The sequence below is a fragment of the Bombina bombina genome, chromosome 6, assembly GCF_027579735.1.
Source record: "Bombina bombina isolate aBomBom1 chromosome 6, aBomBom1.pri, whole genome shotgun sequence".
Taxonomy (NCBI): domain Eukaryota; kingdom Metazoa; phylum Chordata; class Amphibia; order Anura; family Bombinatoridae; genus Bombina; species Bombina bombina.
The window spans coordinates 316353924-316371157 of record NC_069504.1 but is presented as its reverse complement, the minus strand read 5'-3'; the positions used below and the strand labels follow the sequence as shown (position 1 = coordinate 316371157).

General features: G+C 38.6%; 1 protein-coding gene across 1 annotated transcript in view; it reads left to right on the top strand.

Annotated features, from left to right (window-relative positions):
* PTPRQ (protein tyrosine phosphatase receptor type Q) overlaps positions 1-17234 on the top strand; it is a 538955-nt gene that overhangs the window by 460043 nt on the left and 61678 nt on the right. Inside the window, 2 exon segments of the mRNA XM_053719240.1 lie at positions 7069-7168; positions 15332-15460. Coding sequence (XP_053575215.1) covers positions 7069-7168; positions 15332-15460 — 229 coding nt within the window.

Sequence of the window (17234 nt, the reverse complement as noted above, 5' to 3'; positions counted from 1 at the left end):
GGTATCTGAGGCCTTATCTGCCATTCCGTTACTAAGTGGAAAGTGCAAGAGGAGCTTTAGAGGATCAGATGTTAAGGTTTCTGCTCCTATATCTGCTACTTGGATAGCCCTCTCTCATAAGTTGGTTAAGGAGGATACATCAGTAGCTTCTGAGGGTGAAATCTCAGATTCAGACAGTGTAAATCCTTCACCTGATGCTGAAGTAGTATACTTCATATTTAAGCTTGAACACCTTTGTGTATTGTTAAAGGACGTTTTAGCTACTTTGGATGACTCCGACCCGCCTGTTGTTGTCAACCCTAAGAAATCAAGTAAACTTAATAAATACTTTGATTTTCCTTCCTATGTGGAAGTATTTCCTGTTCCGGACCATGCAACGGAGATTATTACGCAGGAATAAGAGAAGCCAGGGATTCCTTTTTCCCTGTCTCCTGTTTTTAAAAAGATGTTTTTCTGTCGCTGACTCCATTAAGGATGCATGGAGGACGGTGCCTAAGGGAGAAGGGGCCATTTCTACTCTGGCTTAGAGGACAACTATTCCTATAGAGGATAGCTGTTCTTTTAAAGATCCTATGGACAAGAAGCTGGAGGCTTTTTTGAAGAAGATGTATGTTCATCAGGGCCTTCAGTGGCAACCAGCAGTTTGTATGACCACGGTCTCCAGTGAGGCATCTTACTGGTTCGATGCTCTGTCTGAGACTCTTCAGGTTGAGACTCTTTTGTGGAAATCCAAGATAGGATTAAAGCTCTCAAGTTAGCCAATTCCTTTATGTCTGACCCCACCATGCAATTTATTAATCTAGGATCAAGATTTCTGGCTTCGCTGTGCTAGCCCGCAGGGCTTTGTGGCTGAAATCATGGTCAGTGGATGTTACATCTAAGTCCAAGCTTTTAGCGCTCCCTTACAAGGGTAAGACCTTGTTTGGCCCTGGTTTGGCAGAAATAATCTCTGACATTACTGGTGGGAAAGGTTCTTTTCTACCACAGGACAATAAAAATATGTCAAAGTAATTTTCGTACCTTTAGTAACCCCAAAGGAAAGTCTTCCTCTCCCTCTTCTAAGCAGGAACTCTCCAAGTTGTCTTAGAACCCAATCAGTCTTGGAACAAGGGAAAGCAGTCTAAGAAACCTGCAGCTGAGTCTAAGTCAGCATGAAGAGGTTGCCCCCGGTCCTGTACCGGACCAAGGTGGGGGGCAGACTTTCTCTGTTTTATCCAGCTTGGGTACGAGATGTCCCAGATCCGAGGGCTGTGGACATAGTGTCTCAGGGTTACAAGATAAAATTCAAGACCTTTCCTCCCAGGAGCAGGTTTCTTCTCTCAAGATTATCTGCAGACCAAATAAAAAGAGAGGCATTCTTGAATTGCGTTCGGGACCTTTTTTTCCCTGGGAGTAATAGTTCCTGTCCCTGAAAGGGAACAGGGTCTGGGATTCTATTCCAATCTGTTTGTGGTTCCCAAAAAGAGGGAACTTTTCATCCTATTTTAGACCTAAAGTGTCTAAACAAGTTTCTCAGGGTACCATCCTTCAAAATGGAGACTATTCGGCCTATTCTCCCCTTGGTACAAGATGGTCAGTTTATGATGACTATAGACCTAAAGGATGCGTATCTTCATGTTCCCATTCACAGGGATCATCACAAGTATCTGAGATTCGCCTTTCTAGACAAACAATTCCAGTTTGTGGCTCTTCCGTTTGGCCTTGCCACAGCTCCTAGAATATTTTCAAAAGTTCTGGGGGCTCTATTGGCAGTGATAAGGGCTCGGGTAATTGCAGTGGTGACTTACCTAGACGAAATATTGGTTCAGGTGCCATCTTTTCAACAAGCAAACTCTCATACAGAGACCTTGTTGTCTTTTCTACGTTCCCATGGATGGAAAGTGAATCTGGAAAAGAGTTCCCTTGTTCCAGCTACAAGGGTGGTTTTCTTACGGACCATAATATATTGCCTGTTCATGAAAATGTTTCTGACGGAGGTCAGAAATCCAAAATTCTGTCCTCTTGCCTCTCTCTACAGACTACTGTTCGGCTCAATGTATGGAAGTAATTGGTCTGATGGTGGCTTCCATGAACATCACTCCCTTTGCTTGATTCCATTTGAGAGCACTACAGCTATGTATGCTCAGACAATGGAACGGGGACCATTCGCATCTGTCTCAGAGGATAGATCTAGATCAGTCGACGAGAGACTCTCTCCCGTGGTAGTGTTCTCATGAGCATCTATCTCAAGGCACATGCTTCCAGGGACCTTCCTGGGTCATTTTAACCACAGATGCCAGCCTTCTGGGCTGGGAAGAAATCTGGGACTCGTTAGAGGCGCAGGGCCTATGGATTCAGGAGGAGTCTGCTCTCCCCATAAATATCTTGTAGTTGAGAGCGATTTACAATGCTCTGATAGCGTGGCCTCAGATGTCCTTAGTCCGGTTTATCAGGTTCCATTTGGATAATATAACCTCAGTGGCTTACATCAACCACCAGGGAGGAACTCAGAGTTCCTTAGCCATGAAGGAGGTGGCTCAGATTATTCAGTGGGCGGAAACCCACAGTTGTTGTCTATCTGCCTTCCACATTCCAGGAGTGGACAACTGGGAAGCGGACTTTCTGAGCAGACAGACTTTTCATCCTGGGGAGTGGGCACTCCATCCAGAAGTGTTCTCCAGGTTAACCCTCAAGTGGGGGATGCCGGAGTTGGATCTGATGGCATCTCGACAGAACGCCAAGCTTCCGAGGTACAGTTCAAGGTCAAGAGATCCTCAGGCTGCCTTGATAGATGCTCTGGCGATTCCTTGGGGTTTTTAGTCTAGCATACCTGTTTCCTCTCCTTCCACGAGTCATTGCTCCTATCAAACAGGAGAAAACATCAGTAATTCTCATAGCTCCTGCGTGGCCTTGCAGGACCTGGTATGCAGACCTAGTAAGAATGTCATCTCTGCCACCTTGCAGGCTGCCTCTGAGGAAGGACCTTCTAACTCAAGGTCCATTCCTTCATCCAAATCTCGTTTCTCTGAAGCTGACTGCTTGAAGATTGAATGCTTAGTTCTGTTTAAGCGTGGTTTCTCTGAGTCAGTCGTTGAGACTATGATTCAGACTCGCAAGCCTGTTGCTAGAAAGATTTACCATAAGATATGGGATAAATATTTTTATTGGTGCGAATCTAAGGGCTACTCTTGGAGTAGGGTTAGGATTCCTAGGATTTTGTCTTTTTTCTAGGTAAGTCTGGAGAAAGTTTTGTCAGCCAGTTCTCTGAAGGGTCAGATTTTTGCATTACCTGTCTTGCAACATAAGCGTCTAGCAGATGTGCCAGATGTTCAATCCTTTTGTCAGGCCCTGGTCAGAATCAAGCCTGTCTTTAAGTATGTTGCTCCTCCCTGGAGCCTTAACCTAGTTCTTAAGGTTTTACAACAGGCTCTGTTTGAGCCTTTGCATTCCATAGATATTAAGTTCTTATCTTGGAAGGTTTTGTTTGGTTTCTGGTAGAAATATTAACCAGGAAATTGATCTTCCTTTTCTATGCCCTAATCCTTCTTGTCATAAGGAACATTTGTTGCACAACTTGCATGTTGTGTGTGCCTTAAAATTCTGCCTTCAAGCGACTAGCGACTTTCGTCAGTACGTCAGTGCCTTGTTTGTTTGTTTTTCTGGAAAGCGTAAGGGTCAGAAAGCTACCGCTACTTCGCTTTATCTCTGGTTGAGGAGTATTATCCATTTTGCTTATGAGACTGCTGGACAGCAGCCTCCTGGGAGAATAACAGCTCATTCCATTAGGGCTGTTTCGTCTTCTTGGACTTTCAAAAATTAAGCTTCTGTGGAACAGATTTGCAAGGCTGCAACTTGGTCCTCTCTGCATACTTTTTCCAAATTTTCCAAATTTGATACTTTTGCCTCGGCTGAGGCTTCTTTTGGGAGAAAGGTTCTTCAAGTGGAGGTGCCTTCTGTTTAGGTCTGCCTGTCTTGTTTTCCCTCCCTTGTCATCTGTGTCCTCTAGCTTGGGTATTGACTCCCAACAGTAATTGATGACGTTGTGGACTCACCATATCTTAGGAAAGAAAACAACATTTTTGCTTACCTGATAAATTTCTTTCTTTCCGGATATGAAGAGTCGATGACCCCTTCCTTAAATTTAAGACAGTTATTTTTGACTAAACCTCAGGCACCTCTACACCTTTGTGTTATTCCTTTTCCATTTCCCTTCGGTCAAATGACTGGGGATGGTGGGTAGGGGAGTGACACTTAAGAGCTTTGCTGTGGTGCTCTTTGCCTCCTCCTGCTGGCCAGAAGTGATATTCCCAACAGTAATTGATGACGTTGTGGACTCACCATATCCGGAAAGAAAGAAATTTATCAGGTAAGCATACATTTTGGGTTTCTGTAATTTAACTCTGAAAATTGTTGGTTTTCTAAATTCTTTTATTCTTTTATTATTATTTATTAGAGTTATAATATAAGGCATAGATGCAATGTAAATAAATAATTCCTAATAAAAGGAAGTAAGGAAGTACATACACCATGTACAATAATATTGCAAATTCACAATGAAACATATTTGCAAAAATATTCAGAAACGTATTGTACAAATCAAATACCGATCAATCTATAAACCTCCCAGATAACAAATGTGATTACTCTTGGACCTCTTTTTCACTTTTTTTAAAAAAAATCAATATAAGAAACAAAATAAAGAGAGAAAAATGTTTTTCTAAATTCTATTGAGTTTCTATAAAGTAATGGTCACCACCATGTTTGAACTTAAGTATTCCCCTTATTACTCTCCTGCTGAGAACAGTTTGGGAAATAAACAGGCAATAAAAGAGAATGGCAAAACAAGGCTGTGTGGAACATAAGATTATTTGACAGGGTTTCCATACAGCCTTGTTTGCACAATTATTGTATTGCTGTCCCTAAATAGAAAACTACATGGCATTGCCCATTGCATTATAGAGATTAGAGTATTTTATAAAATCTAAACTTTACACTTATATCTTCAATATTTAAACAGTTAATATAATTGTAAAAAATACATTTATATATTATTCTCAGGCTCATTTTTCCTTTGAGAATAGTGTTATTTGTAGCATATATTTACTGTTTAATATTGCTTTAAAGTTAGAATTAAAGACATATTAAAATCATTTTTGAAACTTTTTTTACAGACATAGTTTATCTCATAAATTAAACAGAGCATTGTGAATTATCTGGAAATCAATAAGGATTCCATTGTGTGCGCTACCTGTTTTGCCAGATGTGTACCAGGGGGCACAGCATGTAACATCACTATCATACTAGCCAGGAAGGTGTTTTAGCACTTGTTCTATAGTTTAAAGAAAAAAGTAAAAAAAAAAACATGAGGGAAAATCTCCCACCAGATACCCATGAAAAATGAATCCTAACTGCAAACTCCTACCTCAATAAACCCTTAGTGTAACCATTGGGAACTGCAACAGCAATTAAGCCTAACTAAAATGCCCCCTGAGACCCAAACTCAATTAACCCTTGAACTCCATGACTCGAATACCTGCACTCCAATTAACCCTTAACTTATATGACCCTTTGACACCCATTGCAATTATGCTTAACTTTGAATCCCCTAAAAGCCTATTCCCCTTAAAATAGCCATTAAATATTGTATTGTATAAACATACAAATAATGCCCACTCATTATTTCTTGAGTTACACCAAATTTAAGTAATTTTCCTAATGAAACACTTCTGTAGCATATTTCTTATATATTAGCGAAACACCTCTTGAAAACCTTCTTGCGTATATTTGTTATATACAAGTGATGCACTCGTTGAAGAACTTCTAGAGATTCATTTGTTTTACATATTTTTATGTGGCCAACTAGGACCAAAGGTAAACAAAGCATGTGCTGATCTTACTAATCAATAGCCTAGGTTTACTAAAACTCACTGAGAAACTGCTCTCAAGCCTTGCAGAGGCAGTCCACATGAAATTGGGACTTTCCCATAAAACATAAAATAACCCAATGTAAAGCAGCTATTTCCAGGGCACTGGGAGGTTTAACCTGAAGTTTCAAGCACTTCTGTAATGAAGTTCTTATTTAAATGAGAGTTCTATTCACTTTAAAATGTTATGTATGGCAGTGTACTTTGAAATGCAAGTTTAAATACATTGTTGTTGTTTTTTTGGGTTTTTTTTTTATTTATATTCCCTGCTGTGGAAACATCCACATATAAAAAGAATGCAACTCATATTCTGAGAGTTCTGTATTGTAGTGCAATCTTTTCTTTTTGTCAGTGAGAAGCTGAATTGTAGTAAACATCCTCGGAGATCTACAGGGCTTTTCATGCCATATTTTTTAAATCAATTCTCTGCTGAGTAATTTTTTTATCATAAAATATCACCTGACGTTACACTCACGCAGTTTTCATGTTTATAAGAATACCCACAGATTTCTATAACCTCAGAGAAAAAAGGATTTATGAGCCCTGAATTCATCGAAAATACATAACGTGCCTAGTGGTTGCTATAATATGCTTTTAAAAAATGGTAATTTCTGTATTTTAGTGATCAGATGGGGTGATTGGTTCCATTTTAGACCCCAGAGTATCCTTAAATGCCCACACTAGATTAGATGGTTGACAGCCTAAAGGCAATCACCTGATACCTAGAAGATTATGAGAGTCAGGTAGCTCACTGGCTTCTAAGTAGAGTATAGGGGTAGAAAGGGGCTTCATAATATTCATGTCCACTTGGGCAGGTGATCACCATTTCTTATGCTGATCCCCTACAATCTAGGGAGAGAACAAATAGTTTTGGGGGAATGTAGGCTCAGATTTAGTGAGTGTCATGTAATATAAAATATCATGATTTAATAACTATTGGTGTCAGGCGTTTCCTCTCTCAGTATATGACTCTTGTTTCTATGACACACATAGTGAAACATCTAATGATTAATCCATCAAAGCCATAGCTGTTTATCAAGTGCTAAACATTTGTTTTTCATTTCCTTTTACATTTATAGTGCATTATTTCTTGGCCGTATACCAGACAGCAGCGTAAAGCTAAAACATGGTCTCAGATCTAATATTTTACTTTTTTCTATTACAGCTGAGGGACTATCAGAAAGAGCAGTAGAAATAATATTGTCAGTTACCCTGTGTGTTCTTTCAGCAATACTGCTAGTGGCAGCAATCTATGCATTCGCAAGGTAAGAAAAGATTTTTTTTTTCATTTTCAAATGTATTTCACCCAAGTTATTTTACACTCATTTATATTTCACTACTATTTAAAGAGGATAAAAAGCAATCTACTTACTTAGTTAAAGAGACTGTAAAGAACTTTCATGATTCAGATAATGCAGTTTTAAACTTTGCTGTGTTGTTTTCTTGATATCCTTTGTTGAAGTGTAAACCTAGGTGGGTTCATAGCATAGTGATCAGGGCACATATATCTTTAGTATTATATCACAGCAGTTTTTTTTTTTTAATGTTTGAAGCAATATTAATTTAAGTTGCAAACTCTGCTGCCATAAAGTGCTATAGACACATGCACGCTCCTAAGGTCCTTTGAGCCTACCTAGGTAGGCACATTTAATAATAGATGTAATTTAGAAAGTTGTTTAAAACGGCATGTTCTATCTAGACTATGAAAGTATAATTTTGACATTACTTTGTCGTTAAGTACAATGTGTATGTTGCTTTCAAGAATAACTAAATGAAATAAAGCACATTGCACATATGTGTGTGGATATGTACCCCTCTACGGCAATATGTTTTGGGCGAGGCAGAAGTCCCATCTTGATATATTGTATATTTTATACATCATGTACAAATTGGAAATGTTTATTTGATACAAATTATTTTCATTCAATAGGAAAATTAATTGTGAAGAAATTGCTGTTCTGTCTATGGGCATCTTGTACTTTGTGGGATTGTTTACCTTACTCTGAGAGTCTGCAGCCTTCATATCTTTAAATGCCACTGAAAATCATATTTTTATGTGTATTTTTTTAATATCTAAACTCCAAACACCTTACAAAGTCCTACTGTCTAGCTGTGTCTTTGACACATGGGGGCCGATTTATCAAGGGCCGAATGGCCCCTGATGCCGCTGTTTCAACAGCAGTTGTGAAGCAGTGGTCTTAAGACCTCTGCTCCTTAACTGGTCCACCTGCTCTGAGGCTGCAAACATCAATCCACACAATCACATACGATCGGGCTGATTAAAACCCCCTGCTAGTGGCCAATTTGCCGCAAATCTGCAGGGGGCGGCATTGCACAAGCAGTTCACTAGAACTGCTTGTGCAATGTTAAATGCCGACAGCGTATGCTGCTGTATTCAGTGATGTCTGGCGGACATGATACTATACAGCGTATAATGCCCGCCAGACAATGATAATTCATCCCCATAGTCACCTCTAGTGGATTAAGCTTGATGTTATGACCCCACACCATGCACCAAGTATCCCCTTTAATCTTTTTTTTCCCTATGTTCTGTAAAATGTAAGATGCCATTAGCAGGGATCAATTTTCCATTTCATTTATGTTTTTACTGTGCTGTATGTAATTTGCTATGGAATAAGATTGCTGTCAAAAAGGCAAGCTTATGTGATTCTTTATCATTGCACATAATATGTGACATACAAATACAAATCAAAATTTTCAAATACAATTTGTTTTTGAGAATACAATGTTTTTTTTAGAATACAAATCTTTAATTAAAAATATAATTCTTTTTTTGGAAGTAAAATCTTGTTTTCTTTCCTAAGATATGGAAAGTCCACGACGTCATCAATTACTAGTGGGAATATCACTCCTGGCTAGCAGGAGGAGGCATAGAGCACCACAGCAAAGCTGTTAAGTATCACTCCCCTTCCCACAATCCCCAGTCATTCTCTTTGCCTTTGTCAATAGAGGAGGTGAAGTTCTGGTGTCTTAAGAAAATTGGATTTATTTAGCTACAAGCAAGATTTTTTGGGTCTAGCTATAGTCCACATTAATCTCTTCAGTGGGGTAGTAGTGGCTTTAAAGCAGTTAGGAACTTGTAATGTGGGCCTTTTCCTAACATGTTGCTGCCCTAGTATAGAAAGCCAGAGTAGGTTTACTCTGTTCTTTCTTTTTTCTACAGGTCTCTGTAAGGAGTATGTGTTCTTTCACGTCTTGTAAGCTGTCCTCCTGCCGGACAGCTAGACTGCAAGTAAGTGCTTTAGTCTTCTAGGATGGGAGACTTGCACTAAAGAAGAGTTTCTTGCAGTTTTTATTGAGACTTGTAATCCTTTGGGAAGGGTTTTATTTGGCAGTGGCAGGCACTTTATATATGTGTGAGACATGAGGGTCTATTCCTTATATTGTGGTAATAATCCTCTGAGGCTGTGTTTTTGTTTAATTCGCACTTTCATTTTAAACCCTTTTATTGAATGATCTGCAGTTGAGCCAGCTTAATTCTACATGTGCATAGAACTCCATTAAACTGTCTCTGCTAGTAAGTCAGTTTGATATCCCACCATATTACTGTGGTGAGTGATCAGTTTGGGGAGTGGGAGAACCGGAACTCACTGGGTGAGTTTTTTTCCCTATTTTGGTAAGGGCAAGCATGTTCTGTTAGAGTTTGGACTGGCTGTTGTTTTTGTAAAACGCAGGTTAAAATGTCCTTGGCGGTTGTAAGAAGTGCGTTGCTTATTCTAGCTGCGCACTTCATTTCTTGCTGCTTTGTGACTCCACCTCATTCTCTAGCTGAGAACGGAGAGGCACCATTTCTAGTCTTTGCTAAAGCCGATTATGCTTTGCAGATTAGATCCCATCTCCTTCTCTGACTGAGAACGGAGCAGTTCTGTTTTCCCTGTCTTTGAGTGTCAAGAGACGTGTTGAATGGATCGTTTGTCGTTTAAGAAATTTGCTTACTCTCTGTCATAGGAATAAGTAATTCTGCTGCAATTTTTTATTGTATAATGCGCTTGCAAGCAGGCAAAATGACTCAGTTATAGCGCACTTGTTGTTTATTAACTCAATCAATGCCATGTTCATTAATATTGTACATTAAGCTTACAAAATATTCACATATAGCCCCTATTACATTTATGACTTGGCAAACATAATTAGTACTAAGACAATTCCGTATACATTTAAATTTTAAAAAAAAAGTATTTTGTGCTTTTTTCTGTTTGTTTGGTCATGGAGCAAGAGTCCTGCTCTTTATCCCTTGATTCATGAATTGTGTTACTATGCATTTTTGCTTCTCCTGTTTAAAAAGGTCTTTGATTTTTAATTTTCTGAGTCTCATGTCTCTCAGGAGGATGCTGTTTAGGCATTGCCACAGCTATTTCCTCAAATGTCCCAAGCCTTATTGGCTACACATATAGTGCCCTGCATTTTCTCTCATTCTCCTGGAGGAGTTTATTTGCCTGCAGAGATTGCTGCACATATATCTTCTGCGGTATCTGTGGCACTATCTGCTTTTCCTATGTTTAAGGGAATACGCAAGAGGAAAACTAGAGATTCAGATAGTAAGGTTTCTGTTCTATCTCCTGCTACACAAAGAGGATACATTGGTAGCCTCTGAGGGTGAAATCTCAGATTTGGACAGTATAATTCCTTTATCTGATACTGAAGAAGTTCACTTCAGATTTAAGCTTGAACATCTTCATGTACTGTTAAAGGAGGTATTGGCTGATTTGGTGATTCCGATACTCTTGTCGCTGTCAACCCTATGAAATCTAGTAAAATTAATAAATACTATGATGTCCCTTCTTCTGTGGAGATGTTTTCTGTTCCAGACCATGCAACGGAGATTAGTTCACAGGAATGGAAGAAGCCAGGGGCACTTTTTTCCCTGTCTCCCGTCCTTAAAAAGATGTCTCCTGTCCCTGACTCTGGCTAGGAGAACTATGATCCCTATAGAGGGGCTTATCTGTAAAAGAATTTCAGACGCATTGTCTGAATCAATTTGGAAGACTCTTTGGAGATCGAAGTTAGGATTGAGGCTTTCAAACTAGCAAATTCCTTTATTGCTGATACTCCCATGCAAATATTTTGTCTGGGAATCCAGATATCTGACTTTTCTGTCTTAGCCCACAGGGTGTTGTGGCTAAAATCTTGGTCACCTGATGTTTCCTCGCATTCCTAGCCTTTGATGCTTCCTTACAAGTCCTTGTTTGGCCATGGTCTGGGAGAAATTATTTCTGATTTTATGAGTGGAAAATTGTATTTTCTACTGCTAGTCAAGTAGAACAGACCTTCAGGATGTCTGAGTATTTTTAGTACCTTTCTTATCTTCAAAGGAAAGTCTTCTTGGAACCCAATTCAGTTTTTAGATATGAGATGTTCCAGATCCTTGGGCTGTGGACATAGTATCTTAGGGTTACAGAATTGTATTTAAAATTTTCCTTCCCAGGGGCAGATTCCAATTGTTTATCTGCAGTTCAGATATAAAGAGAGACATTATTGAACTTTGTTCAGGACTTTTCCTTCCTGAGAGTGATAGTTCCAGTAAGGGAACAGGGCTTAGGGTTCCCAATAATGAGGGAATTTTTTGACACATTCTAGATTAATTGTCTCTCCAGTTGCTCAGGGTACTATCCTTTAAAATGGAAATTGTTTGTTCCATTCTTCCTTTGGTCTAGGAGGGTCAGTTCATGACGACCCAAACACAGGAATCATTTTACGTTCCTGTGATTTGCCCTTTGGACAATCACTATCAGTTTGTGGTTCTGTGGGTTTTCTTGGCATTGCTTCTGGAAGAGTTTCCTTGTTTTGCTTACAAGGGTAGTTTTCTTAGGGACTATAATAGATTCCCTATCTATGTAAATTTTTCTGACAGAGGTAAGAAAATTCTTTACTCAATGTAGGGATATTGGGACTGATGGTTACTTTCATGGACATCATTCCCTTTGCTCGATTCCATTTGAGAGTTCTGCAGTTATACATGCTCAGACAATGGAACGGAGTTCATTTGAATCTGTCTCAGAGGATAGATCCATTAAGTCGACAAGAGATTCTATCCTGTTGTGGCCTTCTCAGGAGCATCTGATACAGGGCACATGTTTCCAGTGTACATCCTGGGTGATTGGGCTGCGGACGCCAGCCTGCTTGACTGAGAGCAATCTGGGATTTGTTAAAAGTGCAGGGACTATGGACTCGACAGGAGTCTGCTTTCTCCATAAACATCTTGGAGTTGAGAGCAATTTTCCATGCTCTGATGGCTTGGCCTTAGTTGTCTTTTGCCTGGTTTGTCAGGTTCCTGTAGGACAACATCACCTCAGGGGCCTATATCAACTACCAGGGAGGAACTCGGGGTTCCTTAGCCATGTAGGAGATGGTTTGGTTTATCAGTGGGTGGTAGCACACTATTGTTGTCTATCTGACTTCCACATTCCTGGACTGGATATCTGGGAAGTAGATTGCCTGAGCAGACAGACATTTCACCCTCAAATGGGGGGTGCTGGTTTTTGATCTGATGACGTCTAGGCAGGTCTCTAAACTTTCAAGGTACAGTTCAAGGTCGAGAGATCCGCAAGCCGCCCTGATACATGATCTGGCGGTTCCTTGGGATTTCGGTCTGGCATTCCGGTTTCCTCTGTTTGCGCTCTTTCCACGAGTCATTGCTCGTATCAAATGGGGGAGAGCATTGGTATTTCTAATAGTTCCTGCATGGCCTCACAGGATCTGGTATGCAGACCTAGTAAAGGTGTCATCTTTGCCACCTTGGAGGTTTCCTCTGAGGAAGGACCTTCTAACTCAGGGTCTAATCCTTTATCCAAACCTTGTTTTTCTGAAGCTAACTGCTTGGAGATTGAACACTTAGTTCTGGCTAAGCGTGGGTTTTCTGAGTCAGTCATTGCGACCATGATTCAGGCTCACAAGCCTGTTACTAGAAAGATTTACCATCAGGTCTGGCGTATATACTTTTCTTGGTGTGAATCCAAGGGTTACTCTTGGAGTAGGGTCAGGATTCCTAGGATTTTGTCCTTTTCCAGGAAGTTCTGGAGAACGGTTTGTCAGTCAGTACTCTGAAGGGTCCGATTTTTGCATTTTTCCTGGTCAGAATCAGGCCTTTGTTTAAGTCTGTTGCTCCTCCTTGGAGCCTTTACCTTGTTCTTATAGTTTTGCAGCAGGCTCCGTTTGAGCCATTGCATTCCAAAGATATTAAGTTGTTATCTTGGAAAGTTTTGTTTCTTATGGCTATATCTTCTGCTTGGAAAGTCTCGGAACTCTCTACTTTGCAGTGTGATTCACCTTATCTTATTTTTCATGCTGATAAGGCGGTTCTTCTTTCTAAGTTAGGTTTTCTTCAGAAAGTGGTTTCAGATAGAAATATTAATCAGGAAATTGTTGTTTTTCCTTCTCTATGTCCAAATTCTTCTTCTCATAATGTCTCATTTGTTGCACAATTTGGATGTTGTGCATGCTTTAAAATTTTATCTACAGGCGACTAAGGATTTTCGCCAGTCTTCTGTCCTGTTTTTTTGTTTCTCTGGAAAGCATAAAGGTCAGAAAGCTACTGCTACTTCTCTTTCTCTCTGGTTGAGAAGTATTATTTGTTTTGCTTCTGAGACTGCTGGTTAGCAGCCTCTTGAGAGAATTAAGGTTCATTCCACGAGGGCTGTGTCCTCTTCTTGGGCTTTCAAAAATGAAGCTTCTGTGGAACTGATTTGACAGACTGCAACTTGGTCTTCTCTGCATATTTTTCCAAATTTTCCAAATTTGTTACTTTTGCCTCGGCTGAGGCTTCTTTTGGGAGAAAGGTTCTTCAAGAGGTGGTGCCTTCTGTTTAGGTCTGCCTTTCTTGTATTGGTTCCCACTAGTAATTGATGACGTTGTGGACTCTCCATATCTTAGGAAAGAAAACTAAATTTATGCTTACCTGATAAATTTATTTCCGGATATGGAGAGTCCACGGCCTCTCCCTTATCTTAAAGACAGTTATTTTTTTTTACTAAACCTTATGCACCTCTACACCTTTATGTTATTCCTTTTTTCCATTTCCCTTTGGTCGAATGACTGGGGATTTTGGGAAGGGGAGTAATATTTAACAGCTTTGCTGTGGTTCTCTTTGCCTCCTCCTGCTGGCCAGGAGTTATATTCCCTGTAGTAATTGATGACGTTGCGTACTCCATACCTGGAAAGAAAGAAATGTATCAGGTAAGCAAAAATTTAGTTTTTTGGGATTTATTCTTTTGTATTTTGGAAATACAATACAATTATTTTTTTTTAATTATACTTCTAGTTTATGCCAAAACACTATAAAAAATAAATCTAGTTCCCATTTTGCTAAAGGACTTGTGATGTTAAAGCATTCACTCCAGTAGTTTGTCCGGGAAGTAAGCTGCTCTTTTGCTTTCAATTAAATGTGGAGAAGAAAAGCTGTTAATATAAAAACTGTGATTAAATCATCAAAATGAATATCCCTTAGTTAATTATTAATAGAAAACAAGGCAGAATAAGTACTTTGGGTATGATAAAGCACATTGTATGGTAAAACATACTCTTAAAGAAGACCACATGCTACAGTAAGTTTTTGCTGCTACCATGAAAACTTTAATTAAAATGTCAAAATCAATATTCCTCTGTATAGTGTTGTATAATGCAAATGAGAGTAATCACTTCTGGCATGCTAAGCCATGTTGTATGTTACATGATAAATGTTAAAAAGTTTACCTGAGATGTTAATGTGTTGGGATTGTCAGCCATTTCTCCACATTTAATTGAAAGCAAAAGAGCAGCTTGTTCTACTGAAGTGAATGATGTTTTGACACATACTGGAAGTGTAATTCAAAAAAAAATTTTTTACTTCCAAAAGAATAAATTGTATTGTATTTCCAAGAAACAAAAGTGTAATTCCAAAAAACAAGATTGTACTTCCAAAAAAAAAAAAATTGTAGTTGTAATTAAAAAATTTTATTCTAAAAAAAATCCATATATTTGATCATTTAGATTTGAATTCTTATGTCAAATGTATGTACAATGAATCACACACACTTGCCTTTTTGACACCATTCTGTGTGTAACCCTGCAACACATAGTAGAAGTACCAGCCCTGACCTGCAGAGCACTGCAGAAACTGGTGCTGATCCAATCAGCCGAGCTTGCTGCTCAACTCAGCTCTTTAAACTTGAGGAAACTAGTGGTGTCGCTAATTTTAATATATATGCTTGTGCAAGGAGTCCAAAAAGAGACATGGAAAGATATGGCTTCATTTATTGTTTGTTAAAAAAAAAAATCTTTAAGGGGCATGGACCTGTAATTCCAATCTGCCATCTCTCTCTTGTCTATTTATTGTACCTGCTATATGACGCTTGGTTTTATCATTTGTATGCTGCTGCAGGCAAATCAGATTACAACTTGTGTGGTAAATGATGGTTCTAATTTTTATTTAGAATTAGACAGAAACAGAAAGAGGGAGGGACCTATTCCCCACGGGAGGCAGAAACTACCGACACTAAATTCAAGATAGATCAGTTGATTACAGTGGCAGACTTGGAGCTGAAGGATGAGAGATTAACACGGTAAGCACATTTATTTGTCAAAACAGTAGTCCAAAAGATCCCAAGTCATGACCCCATTATGACCTTAACTTGTTTGGAAGTGTTTGTGCTGTTCTTAATTACACAAGTCTCTGATATCCACTTTCAAAGCCTGACCTGGGTTTTTGTAACACTTTTCAAGCACTAACACTTTTGAACTTTAAAAACATCTCACTATTAAACTATTCCAGTACAAATTATTCTACACCAACAAATTTAAAACGGTGAATGTTTCCCCCTCCAGATGTAGTTCTTAATTTAATTGGATTATTATTTATGTGCATATTTGCCATGGATTATTAATTGTGTATATATTATGTATTTTTATAATTCAATAGGTGTTTTTTATTACATTGTTGTCTACAAGGTATTTTCTATTCATACAAAAACAAAAAACATAACAAAATGTAACAAAAAAAGACTGTATTTAAAAAGTTTAAAAGTTTTTTAAAACAAAAATTAAATATACACTATTGGTACAATTGTAAAGATTTTTTTTTTTTTAATTCTTCTTTAAAGACCTTCAACAAATCAAACAAGTTAATTCCATTATAGACTGATTACAATAATTGTCTAAGTAGTCCCTCTTGTTTACCTTACAGGCATCTGATGTCATACTGCAGAAATACTCTTTACTAATACATCGTAATATCTTATGCAGGTTTTCATGGCTTTGCATTTATTTACTGCTTCCCCGGATCGTTTATGATTTTTTTCTTAGCCTGCTAAGAGGAATTTTTAAATATGTTTGTTTAAATTTGAGTAAAAAAAAAAAAAATTAAGTTGCCATTTAATACATAAGCAATATTATTATTATTATGTACTATCATCAGGGCCGCCATCAAGGGGTGACAGGGGTGACTCCTGTCAGGGGCCCAATGGGCTAAGGGGCCCAATGGGCTAAGGGGCCCCATGAGGCAAGAAGTAAAAAAAAAAAATTTTTTTTTTAAATTTTGGCAGCCACCAGTGGGTACTACAGCAGAGTGCTAATTGAGCATGGGAAATGTTATTACAAGGAGTAAAGTATTAGCATTTGAGAGGATTTCTGAGTGTGCACTAAACTACTATGCACAGTGTGAGACAGACTTTGCACTTTGTTTGTAGAGTGTGTGCCTGAGTCAGACGGCAGATCACTTTCATTTGCAGAGGAGGTAGGAATTACTTAGCAAATGTTTTTTATTTCTTTGTGCAATTTAAGATTGTAACTTCAGTGTGGTAGTAGTTGTATGGTGGGGCCAGGGGTCCATAAAAACAATTTTTTTTTAGCAGCAGTGTATTTATGATTATTTGACAATGCTGTAGAAATTCTACCATGCAGAAATGTTTCCTCCTCAATACACAAATTATATATATTATATTCCAGTTTACTGCCCCTTTATGCAAGGACTTTTCAGATACAAGGAGGCATTTTATCTAAGATTTTTACATCTGCATAACATGTTATACTCTCAGACTAAGATTGCTCAGTGTTGGAAATGAGACAGGTTAACTTAAAACTGTTCAGTTTACTCTACAGCTGACTTAATTTTGAAATGCATACCAACAAGCTTAAATCCTGCATTTAACCAGATCTAATGGTATGAGTACCACAGCTTATGGTTCCACCAAGACCATATAGAGTACAGCATTTTCAAAATCCACAAGTACAGCTGACAGATGGGAACATTTGTACACTATATTTGAAGTGGTGCTCTTGGTTGGGGAAAATGGGGAAAATATCAAACAAACATATGTCAACCTTTTAAAAGTACTTTTC